Source organism: Sarcophilus harrisii, chromosome 4, assembly GCF_902635505.1.
Source record: "Sarcophilus harrisii chromosome 4, mSarHar1.11, whole genome shotgun sequence".
Lineage (NCBI taxonomy): Eukaryota > Metazoa > Chordata > Mammalia > Dasyuromorphia > Dasyuridae > Sarcophilus > Sarcophilus harrisii.
The window spans coordinates 134514423-134541056 of record NC_045429.1 but is presented as its reverse complement, the minus strand read 5'-3'; the positions used below and the strand labels follow the sequence as shown (position 1 = coordinate 134541056).

At 35.1% G+C, this 26634-nt stretch overlaps 1 protein-coding gene across 4 annotated transcripts in view; it reads left to right on the top strand.

Moving 5' to 3' along the window:
• Nucleotides 1-26634, top strand: part of ARID1B (AT-rich interaction domain 1B) — a 526614-nt gene that overhangs the window by 132578 nt on the left and 367402 nt on the right. For all 4 annotated transcript variants that reach the window (XM_031937578.1, XM_031937582.1, XM_031937579.1 and 1 more), the window contains exon 3: nucleotides 24330-24479. In XM_031937578.1, coding sequence (XP_031793438.1) covers nucleotides 24330-24479 — 150 coding nt within the window. The remainder of the gene's footprint in view (nucleotides 1-24329; nucleotides 24480-26634) is intronic.

Genomic DNA, 26634 nt, shown 5'->3' with positions numbered 1-26634 from the left:
AGGGGAGACAGGTTCTCTCATATCATTATTAGTCAAGCATTTATTTATCACTCAGTGCCAACTTCTGATGATACAAAGACAAAAATCAAACACACTCCTCCATCAGGGAAATGAGGAGGGAAAACGTTCAGCCTTGGGACACAACTGTGTCAAAGAATGGAGATAGATGGATTAAATTATGGGAGTAAGGGACTTGCATAGCTAACTGAACCGTAGTTCCTGTTCACTTTGAGTCAGGAGAAGAAGGAAACAACTTCTTGGAATTTCATTTAGATGTTCTTTTCACCTTATTTCCATGAGAATTCCTTAGCCCTTTCCCTCATCCCTGTCATCAACCCTAGGATGGATCTGCAGATGTGATGTTTTCTGTTAGTTCTGAATAATGGAAAGAGGGAATTGGAAAATATGGGTAGCAATACTTTTTGTGCCACTTACTAGCTTTGTGATCTTGGTAAATCATTTCCTTCTCTTTGAATATTGATTTACCCATCTATAAAATGGGTATAAAGATCTTTGTAAAGTAGGTTTAATATTATTATTAGATCAATTCTGGATTAATATTATTATTATTATAAGGGCATTGTGTGTGTGTGTGTGTGTGTGTTTGTGTGTTCGTTCCAAGCTTGTTTGCCTTGTATAAAAGAAACAGCTATGAGTATCTGGTTTATTGTAAGGACCAAATGAGTATGCAAATTGCTTTAATTTTAAACCATTTTTGAGGGCAGCAGGAGGGGGGCAAAGGGTATATTTTTGACTGTTTTATTTTTCAATTTTAGTCTTTGTTATTTGATAATAGGGGCCTAAGTCTTTGAACACAACATTGTGGCAAAGTACTATTGTAAATGCTTCAGACTTTTACCATCCTGCTTGTCTTGGTGTCCGTCATCCTCCATAGTAGCTTGTTCTATTTCTGTCATGTATTTCTTTATTTCTATCATGTATCATCTATCTCTCTATCTTTCCAGCTCTCCATTTTATCTCTTGGTATATACTTATCCTCAGAAACCTACAGTTTCATCAAGATGGGGACTTTTCCCACTAATATAGGTAATCATCTATCTATAACTTGTTATATTATCTTTGATCATTGTTGTATCATTCTTCCCTACATCCCTCCCACTCCCCCCCCCCAAAAAAAAATGATCCTATAGCCAGCCTAGTAACAATTATGGACAGAACACTGGGGTCAGAAACAGTTGCCTTAGACATTTAGTAGTTGCATGACTCTTGGCAGATTGTATTATCTTTGTGAGCCTCAGTGAAACCAAGGGATGAAGTGAAAGGGGAGAGATGTTATCACTTAACCTCTCTTAGTACCCAACCATCTTTTCGAGTATATAAGATGTAAAATTGTTGCTGATCTGCATTGTTCAAGCTTTTCTACTCAGAAAGTATGGCTCTCTTACCCTGCCATCAATAGTATTGACTTTTTCCCACTACCCTTATGTTAAAATGAGGGGTTTGGATGACAGGTCTCTCCAAGTTATTTTTTACTTCTGCATATGTGACCCTATATCTCTAACTCTACTTATCACTGAGTATTATTTTTGATAATGTGTCCCATCCGCCATACATCTTTCTATTATTTTGAAGGTTACCTAAAATTTGGTTCTTCTTAGATTTTGCCTTTTCCATTATGTGCTAGTATACAGTTTTATGTGGAGAATATTGGTGTTGAAGAGATGAGTTTTTCTAGTCATAAAATTGCAGCTAAAGGAAATTCCAAGAATCTTTTGTTTCTTTTTGTATCCCTGATGTTTAGCACAGTGCCTATCACATAGTAGGCACTTAATAAATGTAAGAATCAGGCCTGAAAGAGTTGATAATTTAATTCACAGATGGGTTGAAAATATTGCAAAGATTAATTCCACACCATTATTCCATTACTCAAATTTGAAATTATAATTCTATTAAAAATTTCCAGTTCAATGCAAATATGTAATTAAAATTAAAAATTAAAAAAAAATATTTCTGATTTAGGATTATTACAAAGCAATAGAATATTGAAAGCAAAATTTAAAGTTTAAAAAGTTACTAAAAATCATATACAAAAAAGTCTAAGTTTTTTACCCTAGTGATGTGATGAAAATGTCATTTAAAAAAGGACTTCAGTGACACAGACTGAATAATCTTTTCTTTTAAGTATTCATGATAAATATGCTGGTAGGTGCAGTCAAGTTTATCCAAGTCTCAGTGAATTTGCATGTTTCCATTGATGTTTCAGTCAGTATCCCTAATGTTTTGTTTCAGCTCTTCAACAACTTGAAAGATATATTCACTTTCGTTAGGCATAATCACCTTCATTTACCCATCTTTTGGGGTCATTGTTAACTTTCAATACTTGTTGCTTATTATAAATGAAGAAAATGATTACCATTCAGTTTTTCCAAGTATAAACTGAGCATTGCTTAAATGTTGCCATTTTCTAGTTAATCAAAACACTGTTTCTATTTTCTTTTTGTCCACTTTGTTAAGTGCCGTCTTTAAAAAAAATTTTTTTAACATAATGGTTGGTGATATATATAACACACTGCTGTAGAACATTACATCCTCCCTTATTAAATTGTGAGCTCCTTGGGAACAGAGACTATCTTTTACCTTTAAAAAAGATTTTTTTTTAAAATCCCCATCACTTAGCAGCACAATTCCTAATGCTAAGTCCTGATTGTTGTTCATTTATTTAATTCGTGTCCTACTCTTTGTGACTCTATTCTTGGCAAAGATACTAGAATGCTTTCCTATTTCCTTCTCCATCTAAGTTTACAGATGAAGAAATTGAGGTAAATAGAGTTAGATGACTTGTCCAAGGTCCAACCCAGCATGTAAATGTCTGATACTAGATTTTGAACTCGGGAAGATGATTCTTCCTGACTCCAGGACCAGCACTCTTATCTTTCTAACTAGCTGCCCATACAGTGGGTGCTTAATAAATGTTACTATTGTAATCACATATGACAGGCAAGGACAGAGCATGTTAAAACTCAACTAAATGATGTGTATTGCATTAGTTGAATTTTTGCTTGTATTAAATTAAACCTGGAATCATTTTATAATTTGTATTAAATCAAATTTTGCAATATTTTCATTTGCATTAATCATGACCTAGTTGTGCTCAGTTCCATGCCTTTAATGTTTTCATTTTTATTTTGCCATAATTTTGTGGACTCTTGTCTTGAATTGCACAATTAGCTTTGTCTAACATTTTTGGGACTTTGTTTCTTTTCAGTATAACTATTATAGAGATGTTAATCATAGTTGCATATGACATTCTACCCTCTCCTTTAGTCATGTTAATAGAGGGAAAACAATGTTACCAATGATTCTAGGAAATAGTTATGCCAAAAATATTTGAGTTTTAACTTTGGCAACATTTTCTTCTCTCCCTCCCCCCTCTCCCTCTCCCTCTCCCTTTCCCTCTTCCTTCCTACCTTTCCCTCCCTCTCCCTCCCTTTCCCTCTCCCTCTCTCCTTCCCTTCCTCTCTCTCTCCCTCTCTCTCCCTCCCTCCCTCCCTCCCTTCCTCCCTCTCTCCCTCCCTCCCTCTCTCCCTCCCTCCTTCTTTCCTTCTTTCTCTCCCTCTCCCTCTCCCTCTCCCCTTCTTCCCTTCTCCACTCCCCCCAGCCCCCCACTTACACACACACAGAAGAACAACATGCTTTTCTCCCTAACCCTTTTTTACTTAGGTTAATTATTAATAATAGAGATTTATACATGTATATTTTTTGATCTTCATAACTACTCTGTGAGGAATAGGTAAAGACAGTATCATTGTCCATATTTTACACAATAGTAAATTGTGGTTCAGAGGCAGGCAATTTTACTTGTCTAAGGTTGTAACCTGGGGCTTAGGGTCACAATACTTTGAATCTTATTCCTGGATCTGGTATTAGTTAATTGTGTTGCCTTAGACAAGTTATATTTTTTTTTCTTGGAGGATTTGGATGTAGGAGCTTTGATTTTGTTATCTTTTCCTGAATGTTTTGATCTTTCTTGTCATCATAGTAACTTTCTATAGTCAGAATCTTTTTCTGTTGTCTGTTCATTTTCCTAACCTATTACTCAGCTTTTAATACTTTGTTAAAGTAGGGCTCTGTTTCCGGTGTGGAGGGTGCACTGTCCCAACCTTCAGGGGTTTTGTGCAGCTGTTTTCAGGGATCCTTCTAGGGACCTGCCCTGGAATTGTTAGGAATATCCCCAACACACGATACCTGTAAGAGCTAGTGTGCTAATTAACAGAATCCTCCTTCAGTGCTATTAAAGAGACCTCCTGGTGAGCTAAGGCCTCCAGAAGCTGTCACCCCTGCTCACGTCCATTCCTGGTACATTGGTCTCCTAAGGTTCTCTCACATATCTTTCCTGCTGACCTTCCAAGTTGCCTTTGGTGTCATTATTTACAGGCATTTCGAGTGGTTTGGGGGAGAGCAAAGGGAGTTCCTGCCTTTACTCTGCCATCTTGGCTCTGCTTCTGTCCTTTAATTTTCTCATGTGTAAAATGGGGATTTTTACACCTACGGGGCACACTTTTCCCCTTCTTGCCCTCATACACGTCAGAGCTTCTGTGAAAGGAAAATAAGGTAATTAAACATGAAAGCATTTGTGGAAGGGTTGTCTTGTGACACATTAGATTTGTTCTGTTTGATTTCAGTATGGAGAGCTATATTGATGATGCAAAAAAATATATTTTTGTCCCAAAAGCTTCTTAGCGATAGATATTAAGAAGTAGAGCCAGCCTACCTTATGATGGAGTTGGTAATTCTTTGATGGAGAATTTCAAACAGGAGTGATAACTTGTGGAGATATTATAGTTTGCCACAATTCTTATTTTGGCAATTTGTGAAGTGTTTTATAGATATATTACTTGATCATTACAACTACCCTGGGACAATTATAGTTATCCCTTTTTACAAATGAGGAAACTGGGGCAGACAGATTGAAGATTTATGTAGGTTACACTGCTGTTACATATCTCAGACTGAATCTGAACTCCAAAGTGTCTTGGCTCCAGGTCTGGTGTTCTATCCACTGTTGCACTGAGATACTTCTGTAGAAAGTTTTTTTTTTTTTTCGGTCATAGGTTGGACCAGCAGTAGAAATACATTAAAGTTCCTTTCAGTTTGGAGAATGTGTACTATGCAATATTATGTATTGTTATTGGTTCTCCCCCACCTCACTCCCCCACCTCCGTGGCACTATGCTCTTAAGAGAAGTGACATAATGAAGTCTGCCTACCTTAGTTTCCTCAAAATGAAAAATGGAATAATAGCATATTATCTCTCAAAATTGTGGAGAACATTATAAAATATTTTGCAAACTTTAATGTGCTATGTAAATACTATTGTTATGATTTCTCTTCCTCCCCTTACCATTCATTATTACCCTTATTCCTGAGCAAAATGGGCTTTAACTTAAAGCAGTTTGTTTTTGTTTTTGCTTTTATTTAGCATTTGCTCTAAGTTCAGGCCTAATTTACTCTTATTCAAGTTGGTTGCTGGGTCTCAGCTCCTTACAAGGCTCAGCTGTCTGTAACATCTGTCTCTTTGTTCCTTTGACATTTCAGAGGTCTCATTCTAGTCTGATACTTCATCCTCTATAAGCAGAAAGGAATAGACACAGCAGAGACTGAATAACTACAGGGTTCTTGGCTCCTAAGTCCAGATGGGGAGAGAGCAAAGAAGACTTGAAGCTGAGATTTAAGGAATATTTGCTTTTTTTTTTTTTTTTTTTTTAAACTCAAACACAGTCAGAAGACAGGAGACAGAGCCAGAGAGTGGTTGTGTGGTGGTTGTATGTGTATGTCGGACATGGTATTCCCTCTCTCTGCCTTTTTAGTTTTATGAAATTTCTTCTTTATTTTTCTGCTTTACTTCTTTGATAACCAAGGTTCTATCATGCTCGAGACTGGTCCTCCTCAGATCTCCCCAAACATCTCCAGGACATTCTTTGGTCCTTTTCCCCCATGTTCATTACCATGTTACTCTTCTTTTAATTTCTCCAGTTTTTTCCTTCTCCAGTCACTTCTTATACTTATAAGAAATTATTTTTTCTTACTCTGATCACAGTGATTTGAGTCCTTTCAAAATCCCTATCCAATATATAGGTAAAGCGAGTTCTTTCTTTGGAAATTTACCTTATAGGTCTTAAGTGAGGAAAGGTAGCTTGACTCTTGATTCCTTTGTGACCCAGGCCAAAATCAATCAACCTTTCTCAATGAGTTTCTTTGGAGGGGAGGAGTTGGATTAGGTGATCTCTCAAGTCCCTTCCAGGGCTAAAATGGATTTTCTTTTCTTAAGAAAGCTTAACTTAGGTCTTACTTAGAGTTCATCCAGCTCCTTCCCCCAATTCTGTTCTTTGACTATCTGCTGTTGCTTGCTCCTGCCAGGACAGGTAGTGAAATGTCTTCCTCTACTAATGGCAGCAGGTAACAGGGTCACTAGCAGGTAGGCAGGGGGTAGATTGGAGATTTGCTCTGATACCGTATCACCTGAAATACTTCTTTCTGACACAGACCCCCCAAGCAGGAACATTCTCTGATGGATCCCTAGTGTAGAATTAGTCTCCTTTTACTGATGGAAAAAAATTAAACCATAGGCTAAGTGGCCCTAACCAAGATCAGAATCAGTGAGTGTCAGACCAGTCTCCTCACTTCTGCTACATTAGCCAGTACCAAGTCCCAGCAGGAGGCAAGAGCCATTATTTGTGGCCTGGAAGTCAGTGGTGGGAGGAAGGCTGGTGCTAAGGTTCCTCCTTGCATAGGTGGGAGTTTCCTCAAAGGTTTCATTTGCTGGAGGTGAGAGGGTGGGAGGAAGTGGTATAAATAGGGAAATCTTGGGGGAGGGGGAAGCAATTTTGTGTAAGGAGGGTGGGTCTAAAGCCAAGTAGCTAAGGTACACAGCTTGTGTACCTTAGCATCATCTCAATGCCCTGCCAGGCAGTGGTAGAGCTGTTTCTAGGTTTTGTATGAGCACCAGGGGAAGAAGTTTTGAGAAAAGATGTTTGGACATGCTGGATTGTAAGAGCCCTCTTTCTAATATCTACCACCTTTTCATAGCCTCCCTATTAAAGGTAACTTTGCCCTGTGGGCTGTAAGAAACATGCTAGTTTTAAGTATGAATGAGTGGTTATACTTGAATTTTAGGCCTAGCACATTCCTCCCAGATCTAAAATATTCAGCATTTCTTGCACAATTCTTTTCCCCTTTTACTTCGGCCTAAGGAAATCCTTCTTGCTCTGTGTCTCATTATATCTTATCATTGCTCTGATGGGGCTTTCACTGTTTATGAAAAACTGAACTTTGCAAGAAACATTTTGGAAAGCACAGCTAAACATACGTCATAAATTGCTGAAAAAATAAAAATGCAACTCCCAGCTGAGACAGTTAAAGATGTACAATATGTCTTATAAATAAAAAGTTTTAATAAAGTGAAATTCTTTTGGGATCCTGTTTGAAATCTTGCCAAAGGAAGAATATATTTTTTTCTTTGCACTCAAGTGGTACTATAACAAGTTGTTTTCTTACATTTATGATAAGACAGAATTATTTTAATGAAATTGCTTTCAGGAGAAATAAAAAATATATTTATGTACCTGATGGCCCTTCTTTTTACTAGCCTGGGAATGTTTCTCAAGGTAATTATTTCATGTCCTGTAACTTCTTAGGAAGATACCTAAATGGTTATTGCATGTCAGTAAAATTCAGGCATGGATAATTTGGGATTTTGTCAATACCTATGTGAGAGTAAAATAGAAAGGGCGGGAATAGGATTCAAATGTCTGGTTTTGACAGGCAGGAGCATGCTTTCTTGAAATTTCCAAATTGGTAGCTTTGCAGCTTTTTTTTTTTTTTTAATCATTTTCCATTGTTGGAAATAAGGAGGGAAAAAAGAACACATTTGTTTGTTTGAAAGTTGACTGTTTTGATTTTCTCTTGAATTTCTTGATGGTGTCATTCCTTTAACTATTTAAAAAAAATAAATGTTGAATGTATAGTTGTTCAGCCTGGGACTCTTTTGTACATATTGCTTTAACTAGAGAATGATGTATAAAAAAAAAAAGATTTTCAGTTCATTTTTAAGAAGGAAATCTATTAAGTTATTTTGCTTTTCCCCCACTCTCACCTTTACATAGTATCCTCTGAGATAGTATTATTTTTCTAGGACTATATAATTTTACCTAGAATATTCTTGTCTCACATTTTTAAAGCACAATTTTACCCTGTCCTCTTTTCCCCTGCCACCCTCAGTTAACTTCTGGAAAATACATTCCCTTTAACTATTTATACAATGACATTAACTTATCTTTTAATAAATTAATGTAGAAAACTCCTGTCTATTTTGTTTTATATATGAGCGATTGTGTGTGTGTGTGTGTGTGTGTGTGTGTGTGTGTGTATCTATGTGTCCATCTCAGAATAAATTGTATGTGAGGAAAAAAAATAATAATTTAATAGTCTCTTGTTAAATACAAATTACAAATCTTTTGTTCATTATAATCTAGCTAAAGCAATATGTGCTGAGGAGTCTTAGACTGCTGAAAAACTGCACTGGCTCCCTTTTCCTCTATGACAAAATGCAAAACCCCTGCTATTGCAAGCTCTTCACAGGCTCACCCCACCTTATGGTTCAGGTTGATTTTTATACCACTCCTTCTTGTGGATTTAACATTGAGACCAAACTAGACTACTTGCTTTCTCATATTTCACTCCATTTTTGGTAGCACTCTTCTCTTCCCCCCCCCCCCATTAGTATTTTATTTTTTCAAATACATGTAAAGATAGTTTTCAGTGTTCATTTTTGGAAGACTGTATTCCAAATTTTTCTTCTTCCCTCCTTTGCGTGCCCTTCCCTGTCAAGACAGCAACAAATATGTGCAATTTTGGTACCATTCTTTGCCTTGATTGTCTTCCATTCCTAGGATGGCCAGCTGCCATACTCTTGTCTTCTGGAGTACTTTTAAGGTTTAACTTGGTGCAGCCCCTTATTCAAAGCCTTTTGTGATAATATCTAATGCTTGTTTATGTTGCCCCTAGCCCAGTGAATTAATTTTGTATTAATTTTATACATTCTCCCTACTACTGCCAATATAATGTAAGAATATGGGAGGCGTAAAAATATAAAAAAAAATTTAAAATATATATTAAAAATGGTTGTTGAATTTAATTGAAAGTGGCACATCTATTTCTGAATCCAAATTCCATTCCATTTCATCTTCTTTCTCTCCTGCTCCCCCTCCCTCCTACACTACTCAGGGCCCTTATGCTGCTGACTAGCTGTCTGGAGACTGACTTCAATCAGCTCTTTCTTCCCCCTCCAAAATTTGCCTTCTCTACTTCCATCTCAATCAAAATTCTTGTTCCTTTTTGCTAAGTATTGAACTGACTTGAATGTTTTTATCAATGGTTTGAGTGAAGGCATAGAGATTGCCTACTTAGAAAAATTGGAGATGACATAAGCTGGGTGAAATTGCTAATGTGTTAGAAGACAGAATCAGGATCCAAAAAGATCTTGACAAGTAAGAAGGATGGTCTAAATGCAACAAACTGAAATTTAAGAAGGGTACACATAAAGGCCTATGCTTGGAGTTGGAAAAAAGAAAAAGGAAAAAAGATAAAAAGATTCTGTACCAAATCAAGATGGGGGAGTTGTGTCTCGACAATAATTCTTATAAAGAGGACTTTGAGCTTTCAGTGACTTCTTGCTTTCAGGATATACTTAAAAGTATTTTCCCAGGGACATTTCCATTTCTAAAAGAAATGAGTGATTCAACATGATATCTAATTAAGGGTATGTGGACACCTACATTTTGCTTTTTATGTCTTCTGGCTAACTTTCTCTAGGGGAAAAGAAACTCCGAGGAATCAATATTTCAATTGCTTACTATCCAAGAATTTTTTTCTGCATTTTTTTTTTCCTCCAGAGTTTTGCTTCTGTTTGAAATGAATGCTGATTATTTCTCGTTCCTATAGTTCCTATGGTGTTCACCAACATCTTACTTAAGCCTAATTAGGTCTGGATGGATTCATAATTATGTATTCAGTTCAGCAATTTAAACATTGATTAAGTGCATATTATGTTCAGGGCACTTTGTGAGGTGATGGGCACACAAAGCTAGGTATCACATGGGCTCTTCTTGAGGAACTTACCACATAATGTGAGAAATAAACTATCCATAATGAGAGAAAAGGAGAGGTTCCAACAAGTTTGATGAGGAATTTTTGGATGAAGTCAGCATTTTTACCTGTGGGAGTTGGTTGTGCTTCATGAAGGAAATGGCATTCTCAATGGCTTTTGTTTATATAGGTTGTATCTGTTAGCATTTATCTTACTTACTAGAACTTAAAATCTTGTGAATTGTGAAAAATTGTGAAAATTTCTTTCTTGAGGATTCTGGACCACACTTAGAGAACTGCTGTTTTAATTGTTAGGCAATAGAAAAAAGCCTTTGAAAGTTTTTGACTAGTGATTTAATTGGGGAAGAATGGGTAGAGTTAAAGATAACTTGGAATGTATTAAAGAGGGGGTAAGCAAGAGGAAAGAACAATATACTGATAGTTAGCACTTACATAATGCTTTAAGATTTTCAGAGTGCTTTATACAGATTAATTAATTAATTGATCCCTGTGAGGTAGGTACTATTATAATCATTTCCATTTTATAGGTGATGAGAGTAAAATTGAGTGAAGTTACATGACTTCTCCAAGAGATATAGTTAAGTGTCTGAGACAGGGATGGGCATTCAAGAATTTCTGCCTCCAAATCTTACATGCTTCTGGATACCTGGATGTATCATAAGATTAGGAGAAACTAATGATTTCAAAACATTCAAATCATTGAAAGATAATTAAGTACTGTGCAAGGAATCTCCTGAGCAGAATTTTGAATAAAATTTAAGAATTGTAAGGATCATAGACAAAGGAAACGTAACTTTTTGGGATCAACGTGCTTTGCCCAAAGTTATACAGTTAATAAGTAGAAGAGTTATAATTGGAACCCAAATTCCCAACTTCCTGTCTAATCCCTTTTCCATTATATCATGCTGCCTCCCTTCAGATAGTCTTTAAATTTATAGTATTTGAAGTACATCGTGGTTATGTTCTTTCCTCTCCATTAGCACATTTGCCAAAATGGCTTTCAGTAGCCTGGAAATGTGGAGAAAGGATAGAATATATTTTTTTAAAAGACTTAGACAAGTATTGTTAGACATAACATTTTGCTTCTCTGTCTCTTTTTCCCTCTCCTGCCTTCCTCCCACCTTCCCCCTTCTTTCTCCTGCCTTCTCCCCTCTTTCTTCTGCCTTCTCCCTTCTTTTTCCCGTCTTCTCCCTTTTCTTTCTCTTCCCATCCTCCATACTTTTTTCCCTTTCCACTTGTATCTCTCTCTTTCTCTCCCCATTTCTCCCTCCCTTTATCTCCTTTCCTCTTCCCTCTCTCCTCCATCCCCTCCCATTATCTCTTTTTAAAAAATTATCCAATGATGTTTAAAAATTCCTCTTGTTAATCATGCTATAATCTTCCAAATGGCTACCCTTCCTATCCCCACTGCCCCATTCCTTTCATATATATATATATATATATATATATATATATATATATATATATATATATATTCCTGTAATATAATTTGTTTATCTCAGCATTCAGTGCTCTTGTTCCAGTCATGAGGTTACAGGGCTATCATTGTAGCCTCAGCACAGGTTATCACTTTAAAATTCCCTTTTGGCACATCCACTTTGGCAGCTGGATTTCTATAAGAAAGTGGTGAAAGCTGGTTCCCTCCTCATTCTCTGTGCTTTATAAAAATTAGAAAACTCTGACTTAAAATGTCAGATGGGCACAAAGCTTCCTCTAAAACCCGCAACAAATTAGCTTGCTGAATGCAAGTATTTCTGATTAAGTATTCTGATACTTAAAGAAAAGATTAAACAAATAAAAAACCCAAACCCTCTTATTCTTATTCTAACATTTGGTTTTTGGAATTAATTAGTAAATAGAAAATATTCCACAATTCTCTTCTTTACATCGTAAAACAAAGAACTAATTTGGAATTACTGATAGGAATTTAAACAGTATAAAAAGAAAAACAAATTTAAAATCTATACAAAAAATTTTTTTTACAAGAGGTTTATTTCTAGATAAATATTAAATGTATCTTTGAAGGTTTAGTTTCTATAATGGAAACACCTATGTACTAAAATCTTAAAGCTTGTTTTATTTCATATTGCTTTTTATAGGGACATGTTACTCCAGAATACAAATGTGACCTAAAAGATTTAGTGCTTGAATACATTCCAAACCTTTGATTTTTCTGTGTCTACTATGGATTCTACAGAAAGAAAATCCATTTATATGCATTTTTATACTTAGAGTTTTCTAAAGTCAAAGTGGGAATTTATTATGGGAAACAAATTTTGATTTTAAATGTAAATTTTTATTATGTTTTGTTGTAAAGTTTGGATATTAAGCATATCCACTACCAATTCAACCTTTTTTTTTTAACAATGAAAGAATTTCACCTGTTTTTGTTGTGCTGATAAATAAGAATTCATATGATTCCTTCCTGAAACAGTTTGTAGAAAATCTGGAAGTTTTCTTATTTGATGAGAGTTCTGTTTTATTCAAGAATGGTCATTTTGAAATAAGAGCCCCCCAGCCATATCTAAATATATTGGAAATATATTTCCATTTTGGTTAAGATCTCTAAAAGTAAGATTTATTATTCTGACTATAGTTCGGTTATTTTTCTCTCTCAAGCTGAATTCTTTCTTTTTATGCTTCCCTTTTATGTCAAAAAAAGCACATTGTAGACTTTATGGATCTGATGTATTGAACTGCCCTCAATGGATCTTTGGAAGAAAGTGTTTTAAAGTATGTAATTAGGGCACTTGAGCATAAAACTACAATTATATACTTGTGTGTTAATTTTGTGTACAGTAAGACTGAAATTCAACACCAGTTGTAAATAAGAGGAAGTTTTTTACTACCACTATAAGACTGCATTTTATGAATAATAAAAAAGAATTGGCTTTAATAGGCCAACCTGGCAAGAAAGGTCAAGTGTTTGTAAGTAGTGAGTGCAGAGAGGACAAAAATAAGCATATACATATTACAAATAGATAGATACCCATACCCACATATAAATGTGTAAGCTTTGATTTGAGATGTAATTACAGGGAAAAACCCCAAAAACTTCTAGGATCAGGCGGGGGAACTTTTTTTTTTTTTTTTTTTTTGCCAAGGGCCATTTGAATATTTATGACATTTGCAGGCCATACAAAATATCACCTTAAAAACTCAAGCAATGGGAGGTGGTTGTGTCCAGGTTTCAGCTCATCGTCATCTGTGGTTTACATGGCAGGAGTAGATCAAATGATTTCCTGGGCCTTATTTGGCCTGTGGGTTGGATATTTTCCCCATGGTCCCTTTCTCCTCCCCCCATCCCCATGTAACATTGGATAATAGATTTATACCAGGAAAATATTTGAGTGAAATGTCACTTTTTAAGAAAGGACCTTAACAGAACTGCTTAAAGAACCAAAATAGGACAAAATAAATAGATTTTTATGTATATGAAGAATTATGATAATGAATTTAAATGGATTATCAGGAGAGAAAGGGCCTTGGAGAGTGAGGTGAGGTGAAATAAGAAGATGGTAGAGATATGATTGAAATCTATAAAGTTCGCAAAGTGTGTTGGTAGGTTGAACTAATTCTTTATAATGGATTTGGCTTTAACTTAATTGTTGAGCTTGAAGATCGTAGTTTTATGATAGGGAATATTTTTTTAAAATCATGATTGATAACAAAATGATCCAATAACACTAGGATGGAAGTTTGGACTCAAGATACAAAGGCATTCAAGTAGGATTTAAACGAGTTCATGGTTGATAGATTTGTAATGTTACTCTGAGGAAATTAGGGATGTTTAGGCTAACTCCCCATCTTTTCTTTTAGCATCTGGAGGTCATAAAAGACATTGACTGCCCTACTCCATAGTAAGAGAATATTTGTCTTTGTCCAGGGACAAAATGTTTGGATTCATTGTGGCATTCCTGTTTTGATGACTGAGCAGAATATACTATTCTAGAGTAGCAGCTTATTCACTGGGAAGTTGTTACATTCTGTATGAACTTGAAGAGCAAGCAGTAACATTTTGAAGACAATTATACATTTTTTTTTTAAGCCCAACAAAACATTTGGCTGTTTATAAATTTTATTGTATATATTTCTAAAATAGCCATTGTATTTGTTTGCTGAAGAAGTTTTTATAAGGCAGATGGTGTGAAACTGACCTATGTATTATCACCATTCTTTGATAATTCTTCAACATTTAAAGTAATAAATCAAAAATATGGTCATTTGATAAGACTTATTGCACTGGGAGATGAGGGAAAGACTATGTTTAGTGTGGTTAGGTTTGATATTTTGAGGCCTGGACATAATTGGGAACATGGTTCTATTGGCAAAATAGGTTTGTGTATTTCATGGAGTTCATTTTTACATTTCCTAGGTATTATCTTCTATCAAGAAATTCTTCCCTGATAGTTATCTTTGTCATGATGGTGAAAAAAGGGAAGAGAGGAGATAATTTGTATTTAAGCGTTGTTTTTGTGCTTGGTATATGATAGATATCTAAAACTGCTTAGTAAATGAATGAAGGAATAATTTTGGGGAATTTTAAAGCCTTTCTTTTTCTCTTATTCTTTTCTATATGCCTGAGACTTTTTTAAAAAAGAAAATGAATTCAGATTATATTGTGAAGAAGATGATAAAGCACTGGACTTGTAGTAAAGAAGATTTGAGTTTGAATGCTGCCACAGTCACTTGGGTAAATCACCTAAGTCAGTCAGTCACTACAAATTTTTTAAGCACATACTAAGGACCTACTATGAACTATGACAAGTTCAGAGGATATAAAGAAATCCCTAAACAGTTTCTCTCATGGAGCTCTTAATCTAATAGGGAAGGTGACATTAATAAAAGCAAATATACAAACAAGTTATATACAAGATAAATTTTATCAATAATTCATGCTCAATGGAGCAAAGACATTCAGAGTTAGAGGGATTTTTCCCAGTTTTCATGAAGGTTGTATTTTAACTGGAATTTGGAAGGAGAACAGAGATGAGGAGGGAACAGTGATCTAGGCAGGGTGGGTATTGAATGAAAACATCAGCTCTACTTGTTCTGCTATAAAATGCGATAATGATATAGCACCTACCCCCTACAGGGTTGTTGTGAGGATCAAATAGGATTTTATATATATATATATCTTAAAGTGCTTCATATGCCTTGAAAGTAGAGCAGCATGCTGTAATATAAATGTTAGCTATTTCATTTGGCAAGTAAGTCAAGTATTTGCTGACTAAGGGAGTTTTTAGGCTCTTTTGATGTCTTCCTTAAGGCACTTGATTTATATTGATCAGACTTCTGCATGAAATTGTTCTGATCAATATTGAAGTCCTTTTCACCATCCATTTCCCAATTTTTTGCCATTAATAACTCACTTAAATAGGTCAGGTTCGAGTTCTGTACGTTTTATATCCTTTTCTCATTCTTCTAGTTTTATTGTTCTTTTTAAAATAAAAAGTTTTAAAAACCCTTAAACTCTTAAATGGTTTTTGCTTAAAAGATATCTAATATAGCTAGTAGCAGGAACTTAATAAATTTTATTTATTATCTTCTAGTTCAATATGTTCACCTGGATTATTGATATAATCTGATTCTCTCATCTAGTTGGTTCAGCCAAATATTAGCATCTGACTTTCTTGTCATGTGGAATCTTTAATCTCTTTCCTAAAGTATGAAAAAAACATATATATTTGATGTATGATTTATAAAACCGAGATAGTTCAGTTGGGACAAATCACATCTGTCCCAGAAATCACCCAAAATTGTATCCAGTGGTTCGGGGAACTAAATGTATTCTCTTAATGTACGCTGACCTCCTATTTTGTGATATTTCAATGGAGATCTGAATCTTAAAATGAGAACATATCAAAACAAAACTTTCAGAGCTTTTCTGCTGTAGTTAAGTAGTTAACTGTCATCTGTGTTGGAAGTTTTTCTCTTTGAGAAGTAACCCAAAACAAACTGCAATGGCCTGGAGCCCTAGGCACATTCAGCTAATTTAGAGGCAGGGCACAGGGGGAGGGTAAAACAGTCATGTCATATTTCTTTGTTTTGGATTGCATGTAGTATAATTATAGGAATTCCATGTCAAGCCACAAAGAATTCAAAGTTTTTAACTTGTCAAGTGGAAAGACTGTGCCTAGTCAGTACAGCAGAAATGGTTTTGATGCAGATTTATGGTATGTCTATTGTAGCATAAATTTACGAGATGGTCAGGGGCAGGAGACAGGACACAAAGAAAACGAGCTGTTTAGTATAGAAAAAAATAAAATAAGTAATTTTTCTGATCTGGTTGTTGATAACTATTTTTATATATGTCTGCTTTCTCTTTATTCACATAGTCAGCATACACTTGCATTATTTCAATAATCTTCTGGCCTCTTCACTCAGCCATCTTTCAAGGTGATTTTCTTAAAAATCTGTCTGATCTTGTCACACACCTTGTGCCCCCAAATCTCCCTGCCTTGTCTTTATTCAAACTCCAGGGACTCACTGTTACCTCTAGGATTAATTATCAGTGACTCTTATTTGGGATTTATATTCCTGGCCCCCTTTTTAACCTCTTCATTCTTCTTATACTTTACTCCTTTTCATGGCACTCCATTTCTCAACCTTATGCCTTTTTATTGGCTTTCTCCATTCCTGAAATATCTCTCTTCTCATCGTTACCTGCTATTTTCTCTGGTTCAATTCCCATTTCCATAGAGTGCCTTTCTTTGACTTCTTCCTTGCTCTCCACACTCTGCCTCTCCCCCAAGTAACTGCTGAGGACTTCACAGTGAGATTACTTTCCTTTTACTCTCCTTTTTCATTTTTATTCTTTTCTTTTCCATTAAAATGTGAGTTCCTTGAGAGCAGAGATCATGTCTTTGCCATTCCTTGTATGCTCAAGGTACTTTAAAACATTGTCTGGTACATAGTAAGCACTTAATAAATGTTTATTGATTAACTAACTTAATCCTAGAGCTAATAGGAAGCCATTTGGATGTATCTATCAGGAAAGGTGACATGTTCAGATCTGTACTTTAGGAAAATCACCTGGGCAACTGAGTAGAAGGAAAGATTGGAGTGGTGAGAGAATGAGCAGAGAGACCAGTTAGAGTGACCAGTAACAGGTGGTAAGGGTCTGAAGTCATAGGGTGGTTGTGTGATTGGAAAGAAGGAGCCATGTTTAATTCCTTTTGTCAGTTATCACCCTTTCAGCTTGAAACAATTGTCTTCTCTCTTCCTTTTCCTCTCTTAAATTAAGTAAAAATAACAAGAAAAAACCTCAAAGCCTTCTTGTCATTATTAGCTTTTCTCATTCTTACTTTTTGTGCTGCTGATTCTTCCTGCAAGATCATGGCATACTTTCTTGTTCATCTGTTGTTTCTTGTTCTTGCTTTCATCTTTTCTACATAAATCTAAGTTGGTTTATGGTTGTTCTGTGTATCCATATTGGTCTTTTTAGACAACTTCTTCTTTCATTCTTATTAGACTTATTTGCCTTTGAATCTCTAGAATTTAAACAATAAGAATTTTAACACTTTTCCCATCTCCACTTCATCCCCCCAACCTTAGAAATTTTATTCCATGGATCTTACCTATGCTTCCTTGGAGTTCTTTGAGATATGCTTCCCCAAAATCCAGGATACCTTTCTTACTTTTGATCACAAATTCCAAGTTGGAATGGTTAGTTTTGCTCAGGAATCAAGTTCTTCCATTTGTTCAGAATCAAGTCTAGAGAAAATTCTTTTTATTGTTTTTAACCTTTTGACAAGCCAAGAAATTATTGTCTTATCTGCTTTTAGTTGAGGGAACATGCCAGTAGATATTTGGGTAACTGATTTTTCCTGTATTATTCTTGTAACTACTCTATCATTTCTCATTCCTCAGATTTCTTGTAATCTTGTTTTACCTTGGGGATCATTACCTTTTCCTTGGTGTTAAATGTATTTATATGGACATTTCTTCTCCCTCTATTTGTTTGTAATCCTTAACTGAACACTCCTGGACTGCCCCCATCCCACCCACCACCTCCCTGCAACAACATTAAAACAAACAAACAAACATCTAAAGTGAAAGCAGAAGAAAGGAAGCAGTACGTTGGGTGCTTGGCTTGAGGCCTCTAGTCATTTATAGAGTAGACCGTAGATGGCTAACATTAATATATTATTTACAAAGGTAGCTGGCATTGCGCTGAGAGCTTTATACTGATGGAGTTTTTTATTCTCACAACAACCCTGAGAGGCAGTTACTATTATACTTTCCATTTTGCAGAGGATGAAACTGAGGTAAACAGATTAAATAACTTGCTCACAGTCATGCATCAAGTGACAGAAACTGGATTTGAATTTAGGTCCTGACTCTAAACTCTGCACTCTATCTTCTGTGCCTCCAAGCTACCTATCAGTTATGAATAAAAGCCTTGAATAACAGTTGCTTTCTGAAACTTATTCTGAATCTTGTCTTTTATTCTGAATCTTGTATGGAGATTTCCATTTATAAATCAGAGATTGCATTCCTTATTATGTACCACAGAACATAATAATTTCTTATTATATACAATAATACTAAAGTCGAAGGTTATTTTTAGAAGATTAATGAGTGACTAGGATTAATAGTCAAAGGCACAGTCTTGCTCTGACCTGGAGAAGTTTAATTATTGGATTAAGTTGGGTTGTGAGTGTTCTACTGCCCCACACATGCTATTTTGGAATGATCACTGGTACTGTGTACATAGATGGCAGTATAACAGTTTTTAACTAATGAATAAGATTAAAATAGTGAATAAAATAGATAAGGGAATATCAGACTTTTGTATACATGTTTAGTACTCCCCTTTCCCCATTTAAATGATTTCATTGTTGATTTCTTGTGAGACGACTCCTCCTAATGCAAACTAGCTTCTTTTCCTCAATTTATATTTTCAAAGATATTTGATGAGGATAGTGAGAAGTTCAGTGACTGGCCCAGATTACACAACTTTGTGCCAGGGATTAAGATTCTTAAATTCAAGTCTTCTGACTCCAAGCCCAATTTTAATCATAGTGGACTCTCTGAATACTGTACCACACTTGTGATTGTATATATATTTGTATATATGTATATAGAGGATAGAGATGAGATTGCTATGGGGAATGTCAAAGATAAGGAAGTCCCCTGTGTCAGGGCAGATTTCTCTAAAATTTGTATCAAATTATAACTTGAAGTACTCAAATTGAAGCACTGAAAAATTGTGACTTGACTAGGGTCATATGGTTAGTATTTTTCAGACTTGTAAGACTTCCTGCTCAACAGATATCTCTGTATTTACCAGGCCTCACATAAACAGGCACATATCCATTCATACATGTATATAAATACATTTATATTGTTATTTTAAGTATCTTAGATATTAATCTGTCTTAAGCTAAATCAATTCTTACTGTAACATTGTAGGACCTTAATTGGAGTAATACCTCATCTATATAGGAATTTCTGTTTCCCTCCACTCAAGAGAAAAAACCACCCACCTCTACTATACAAAAAGAAATTCATGGGCTTGGATTCCCTTCCCCACTCTACTCCTGCTTTCATTGGGATGATCTTCTCTTTTACAAGAATTATCATCTTCTACATAAGCTGTATAATGACATCAGTTCCATCTGTTTATATATCATAATTCTAGGCAACCCTAGGATGAAACAGGGCTTCTTAAATACTTCCCACTTGTGACCCATTTTGCCCAAGAGATTTTTTGAGTATATAGGTGTATAAAATAGGTATATGAATCAAACATTTACTGCTAAAAATCAGAATTTTGCAATCCTCACATTCAGTTATGCAACCCCACATAGTGTTAAGACGCCAGTTTCGAGAGCCTTGGTATAGAAAAAAGGCCATTGACCAGCAAAGTTGGCCTTTTCCCCCCCAATCCTCAACTATGTTACCATCTCTAGCTTTATCAGCTGTATCTAATGCATAGTTGAGCCACTAAAATTTTTCTGAAGCCTATACATGATATACTCAAAACTCATCAATAAGTTTATTTCCTTTTAGGATACAACATAAATGTCTCAATCTAGCTTTTAAATTCTTCTACATTATAACTTTAGGCTACATTTATAGACTTAATTTCATATTTCTGTCTTTCATGTAGTTTACATTTTAGTTGTGTTTCTTACTAGCTTTTTTTTTAAGTTACCATCCCATCTCCAGTCTCCATGACTTTATGCAAATGACCCTTCCAGGTATTTCCACCTTCTCTTTGTAATTTAGAGTCCTCAGCTTCCTTCAAGGCAGTTTTGGGAAACTTTGGCTTATCTTTCTAGTTGTTAGCATTCTTTCTTTTCTCATATCAGCTTTAAAAAATGTACACACCTGTGTACACATTCAATTCTCTATTGGAAAATGTATGCTTTTTGATGACAAACATTGTTTGAATTTTGTCTTCGTACTAGAAAGTAGACTATTTTGCACATAGGAGGCATTTAAGAAACATTGAATTGAACATTATTGGATTACGTTGTTGCCACAATGCTTGTGGGTTACTCCTATAATTTGCTGTGTTTGTATATAAAACAGAAGGCTTTTTGCCCAAGATGATCCTTCCATATTGTTTGTGTGTATTCATACAAACTGAAAAGTCAACATGTTAAAGCATAATTCATAGGGGATTTGCTGGCTGTGTTCACGGAGCTTTACAGTCTTTTTAACACTGGTAAAAGTGTTATCCTAACTGCTTCAAATGAAACTGCAAAGATGCGTGTGAAATATAGTATTAGATATCAAATCAAAACATATGGGTGTTGAACAGGAAGGATATGTGTTGTGGCGGTATACAGAACTCTAGCTAGCATGTGGAGTTGTGTTTTATGGAAATTCTTTGGCTGGGCTCATGGTAGGGACATACATTCATTATGAGATATCAAACTGTAAAATAAATAAAAGCAGAGAATTCAGGAGTGCCGTTAAGTGGTTTTTCAGTATGAACTTGTCTGCTCAACTAATGTTGGCTTTGTGCAGCGAAAGACTTCGGTGAGTCATTTTTTACTGATTGCAACTGAATTATTTGTGATCCTTCCTGGCAGTTCTGTGAATGCTTTACTCTAGATCCAGTCTTGAGGGATATAAATGCACTTCCCTTTCCCACATTTCCCTTTTTACCCTTTTTCTACTTGTTTAGAATGATTATTTTAGTGATTCATACTAGAGAGGTATTTTTTGTTTTACAGGTATTTGTTGTTTTCTCCTTGTCTATTCTGCAGTGAAATACCTTTTTAAGTTTATATTTGGTACTTATCATTTCTTTCTTCAGTTTACAGGCTAAGTGGACACATATTCTTAGAGTTCTTGATGGACCACATTGTAATATTAACAAAATTACTTCAACTTCTTTTCTGGAATAACTTTTGTCCCTATATTTATTTTCTTTATCTACCCTCTTCTGCCTCCACTTAAAGTACAAAAAAAAAGTATTTGTGTTGATCATCATAAAATGCATATTTCTTTTATTTATATATAGTTGGGAGTATTATATTTTATTGTCTAATACTAATTTTTATTCTTCTTTCACTCATCAAGTATTCTTGTTCTCATATAAATTGGAGATGGGGAAGATTTATTTTGGTGATCTTTCCCTATTAGTTTTTAAACAAAGGATTAGGCAATTTTCTAGACATGATTGACTCTTGTTGATTGAAGAAATACTATTATAGTATTAAGTTGTGTTTTTTTCTTTTTCCTTTAGCATTTCATATAAATGAGATAGACAGTTCAAAATGAATTTTTTTTGTCTTTTCTAGCAGTTTGCACTCAATATTTTGCTTCCTCCCTTGTTTTTTCTGTCATTTCTAATCTATCTCATCTCTCCAAGTTTATTGGTTCTTATCCTGCTGCTACAGTCATGTCTTTGCCATCCTTTAAAACAACTGAACAACCCTCTCCCCTTATTAAAATATGCTATTTCTTTAAGCTATTTTCTTTTTTTTTTTTTAACATTTATTTTCCCCAGTTACATGTAAAAACATTTTTTACATATCTTATGAATCATGTGGAGAGAGAAAAATCAGAAAACACAAGGACAAAAACAAAAAAGAAAAGAAAAAAAGTGAATGTAGCATGTGATGATTTACATTCAGTTTCCATAGTTCTCTCTCTGGATACAGATGGTGTTTTTCATCTAAAGTTTATTGGGATTGCCTTGAATCACTGAACCACTGAGAAGAACCAAGTCTGTCAAAGTTGATCATAGTACAAACTTGCTGTTGCTGTATACGGTATTTTCCTGGTTCTGTTTGTTTTGCTCAGCATCAGTTTCTATAAATCTCTTGGCCTTTTTAAAATTAGGCTATTTTTTCTTTTATCAGCCAGATTCCTAGTCAAAGATGTTGGTTGCCTTTTCTCCTTTCCCCAAATCTTTTCAATCCTCACCATTAAACAGAAACTGCCCTCTCTAAAATTGCCAGCAATCTCTAATTGTCCAAATTAGACATTTGGTCCTTGAATTTAACACTGTTGAGTCTTTTCCTTGATATTGGGTCCTTTTTCAATACTTTTCTCTCATAATTTACTTTGTACTCTTTTACTTAGGGATCTCCCCCAATCCCATCAGATTAATGTTCATTTTTTCATAGATGAGTCTAACTTCTAAGTTATCTAGTCCCCAGTCTCTCTCCTGAGCTGATGTAGCTCTGCATCATTGACTGGCTTTGGACCTTTCAAATATAACTAAAACAGAGCTCACTATCTAACACCCTTCCCTCAATCTACCTCTCTTTCAAAGTTTGTTATTTCTGTTGAGAGCACCACCATGCTTTCAGCATTCCAGGTTTACCACCTTAATGTTGTCATCCGTGACTCCTCATTCTTACTCAGCCCTGCCACCTGCCAAATTCTGCCATTTCACAACATCACGTGGCCACTCTCTTAGTTCTGACCCTCATTACCTTTTGCCTGGTAATGCTCCTACCTTAAAAGTTTTTCATTCCATTCTGTCTTGCACAAAGCTGCTAAAATGATTTTCCTAATCATGTTCTCCTACTAAGTAAACTCCAGTGGCATTTCATTTCCTGTAAGAGAAAGATGAAACTAAAATCCTTCCATAATTTGTTCCCAGTTATGAGAATCTTTGGAAGCTTGGTATACATTTATGTCTCTTTATTTTTATATCCTGGCCACCTTCACATAGCCTTTCTTTTGTCTTTCTTTTGGCCATCCCTCTCCCATCTCTTAGGATGCTCTCTTTCCTTCTCTCTTCTGCAGAGAATCTTCTATTTTCTACAAGATCCTGCTCTAGTATCACTAGCTTGTATTAATTATCCAACCATTTACTAGTAGTAATCCATTCTCTTCTGAAAATATATTGTCTTTATGTTTCATATTATAAATGTGGGCAAGTATATGTAATCTCCCCTGACAGAAATATAGGGTTAAGGAAACCAAGTACTGTTTAATTTTTTGTTATTTATTATATTCCTGAATGTCTAGCATAGTGCTTGACCCATAGTAGGCATTTAATAACTGTTTAATTGATTATTTGATACTTTCATAGTCAAATTTATGCTTTATAGCTTGTTGTAGGTATATGCAGTACTATAGTTTTATGGAAGGTCCTCCATGTGGGAGAAAACAGATTTATTGTTATAGATAAATTAGTGAAAGGAATTTTAATTTAATTTATTTTAACATTCCATCTCTACCATGAAGTTGAAGCACATGCGTGCCACAATCATACCCATTCTTATATACCACATACTTAGCTGTTCTTGCATTATATAAAGACTATATTTAGCTTTGGCTTGCTAGGATTTACTTTTATTTGAAATCTTGCATTAAAGTGGTTTTTATCACAATGCTTCTACTTTGTTCTCTTTCTGCTGAAATTTCTGTGTAGGTTAATTTTATGCTTAAAAGACAGTAGCTGAGCCTTTTAAATTATTTTTCAAGTCATTATTAACAGAGTTTTGTACTTTGGACTAGATTTTTATTAAATTTTCAATGCTTTATTTCTACTAGACATAACTGTTCATCAAAGTGAAGTCAGACTGTATTAGGACTATTATTGATACTTGGCACATTGATGTCAGTGTATCGGTTCTTAACTAATGAATAAATGGATTAAAAATATTGGATAGAAGATGAAACCTGCTCTTGTTTAACTTTGATATCTTAATGTAGACTCTTATTTGGTTTTACTTAACAATATTCCTTGATTCACATGCTTGCTCTATCCATTTCTTCCAACAGATGCCACCTCAGTATGGTCAGCAAGGTGTAAGTGGTTACTGCCAACAGGGCCAACAACCATATTACAACCAGCAACCACAGCCTCAACACTTACCACCCCAGGCACAATATTTGTCAACACAGTCCCAGCAGAGGTACCAAACACAGCAGGTAATCTTCATGATGATATTCATCGTGGGTGTGTACGTGTGTGAATGCCTCATTTTGAAGTCTTTTTTCCCTGATGGCTTAAAAAAAAATCTTAATTTGTACATTTTCAAGTTATATGAAATGTGGGAAAAAATGCAATTAAATTGACCATAACAATAAATAGAAGATGACTGTTACTATATTGGAGTACTGTTTCCCTTCCCTAGGGCACCATGTTCATATTTATTTTGATGTCATTGTATTGTAGGTCACATTGAGCCAGAGAAACCGAAGACTTAAGAGTTAAATTTTACCTAAGCCACATCATAAGGATGTAGCAAAGCTAGAAAAGCACTCTCCTCTTGCTGTCAGACAAATGAATGAGCAAGGGGAGCATTAAGTGGCTGATAGCTGTCAAATTTTAATGAGTCCTACAAAATAAAGTTGAGGTCAATTAACAAAGGGAGGGTTATGTGTGAATTTACTATGAAATGGTAGCCAAATAGACTGGACTAGAAAGCTTTTCATGATCCTTCCAAGTTACAATGAGCTAGCAGAAGGAAGAACTAACTCTTGTATAATTAGGTCTTTCTGAAAATGGGATGAAATGACTCTTGGTGTGATGAACCTGATGCTTCTGGTCAGGAAAACTATTGCAGTTGGAATTGGAAGAGATCCAACCACCTACTAGTGGTATGATCTCTTGGGCAATTCACTTACTCTGAGAGCCAAAGAGATTTGTAAAATTTTGGACTACCTCTGGGGTTCTTAAGCTGTCTCTGAAATTTTTTTTCTGTCAATAACTGAATTTCAGTATAATTGATTTGTTTTGTAACCCAGTGTATTTTTATTTTATGCTTTTTAAAGCATTATTCTGATGAGGGGTCCATCAAATTTTACCAAGTGGCCAAAGTGACATACAAAATATGTATATTTTGATATACATAATGATATACAAAAAGTCAAGAAACCCTGGATTTGGTTGCCTCTTTCATGATCTAAATTTACTCTATGATCTTTTCTGATTATGACTTTTAAGATCCCTTGTAATTCTAGGATTCCATGGAACTAGATTTCAAGATCCTCTGTACATCTATTTATTTATTTATTTTTACTAATAACAGATACCCAGAAATGGAATTTCTTGAGGGAATAAATTCCCTGTCCCTGGAACAGTTTTTGAATGATGGCCTGTCAGAATTGTTTATAAGAGGACTCATTCTTTGCTGAAGGGGTTAACCTGGAGAACCTCTAGGGAACTTCCTATATCTGACATTCTGATAAGCCAGAATTGTTGACTTTGTCTTTATGCCTATAAACTGGAGGTTGGAGGCTATTCTAATTACTTAATTTTTATTTTGTAAAATAAATTTTTTTTCCTAGAAATTGCCTGACTCCTCAGCTAATAGATGCATGCTGATCCGGACAGTTTAAAACTGTACTGTTTAACTCAACCTGGCACCTTAGAATTCCAGTGATAACTCGTGTAACAAATTGAAATGAGGTGGAGGGGTTTTATGGTAGTGAAGGGGGGGGGGGGCACTGTCTCTTTGAGATTGTCATTAGAGCCCAGATATTTGTGAGGCATTGAGATTGATCAGAAATTGTAAGTTTTGTTCTTTCCCCTAGCTTAGTACCTTAGCCCATAGTAGTTACTAAATAAAAGTTTGTTGGATGAACTAATTAATCCTTTAGGAAAGAAAGACAGAACTTCTGTCTCCTTTTATAAGGAATAGCTGTACTTAGGTGCATGCTATTACCACTTGTATTGGCAAATACAGAAGACATTTTCTTTATCGATCCTCACACTTAATGCTGTGTAGTTCTGATAAAATAAAATTCCAGTAGAGGTCATATCTAAATTATTTATGTTCTCCCCTCCTACCCCTTATGAACCGTGTATTGGTGGTTAGGAAAGGGTTGTTTGGATTACTGGGTAGATAGCAGGAGTGATGTCAGTCATTTCATGTTCTTTGGCATTTGAGTTCAGTGCCATGTAAAAATCATTAAAGAAAATACTTTTGTTCAGGTTTATATTTGCGAATAGTTTTATTGATCAGAAGATATTGCCAGTTGGCACATGTAGTGTCTGTTTTTAGCCTTTCAGGTTTCTTCATTTTTTCTTTTTTAAATGGCAAGCATTTCCACATCAACACATTGTTGCTTCTGGCAATGT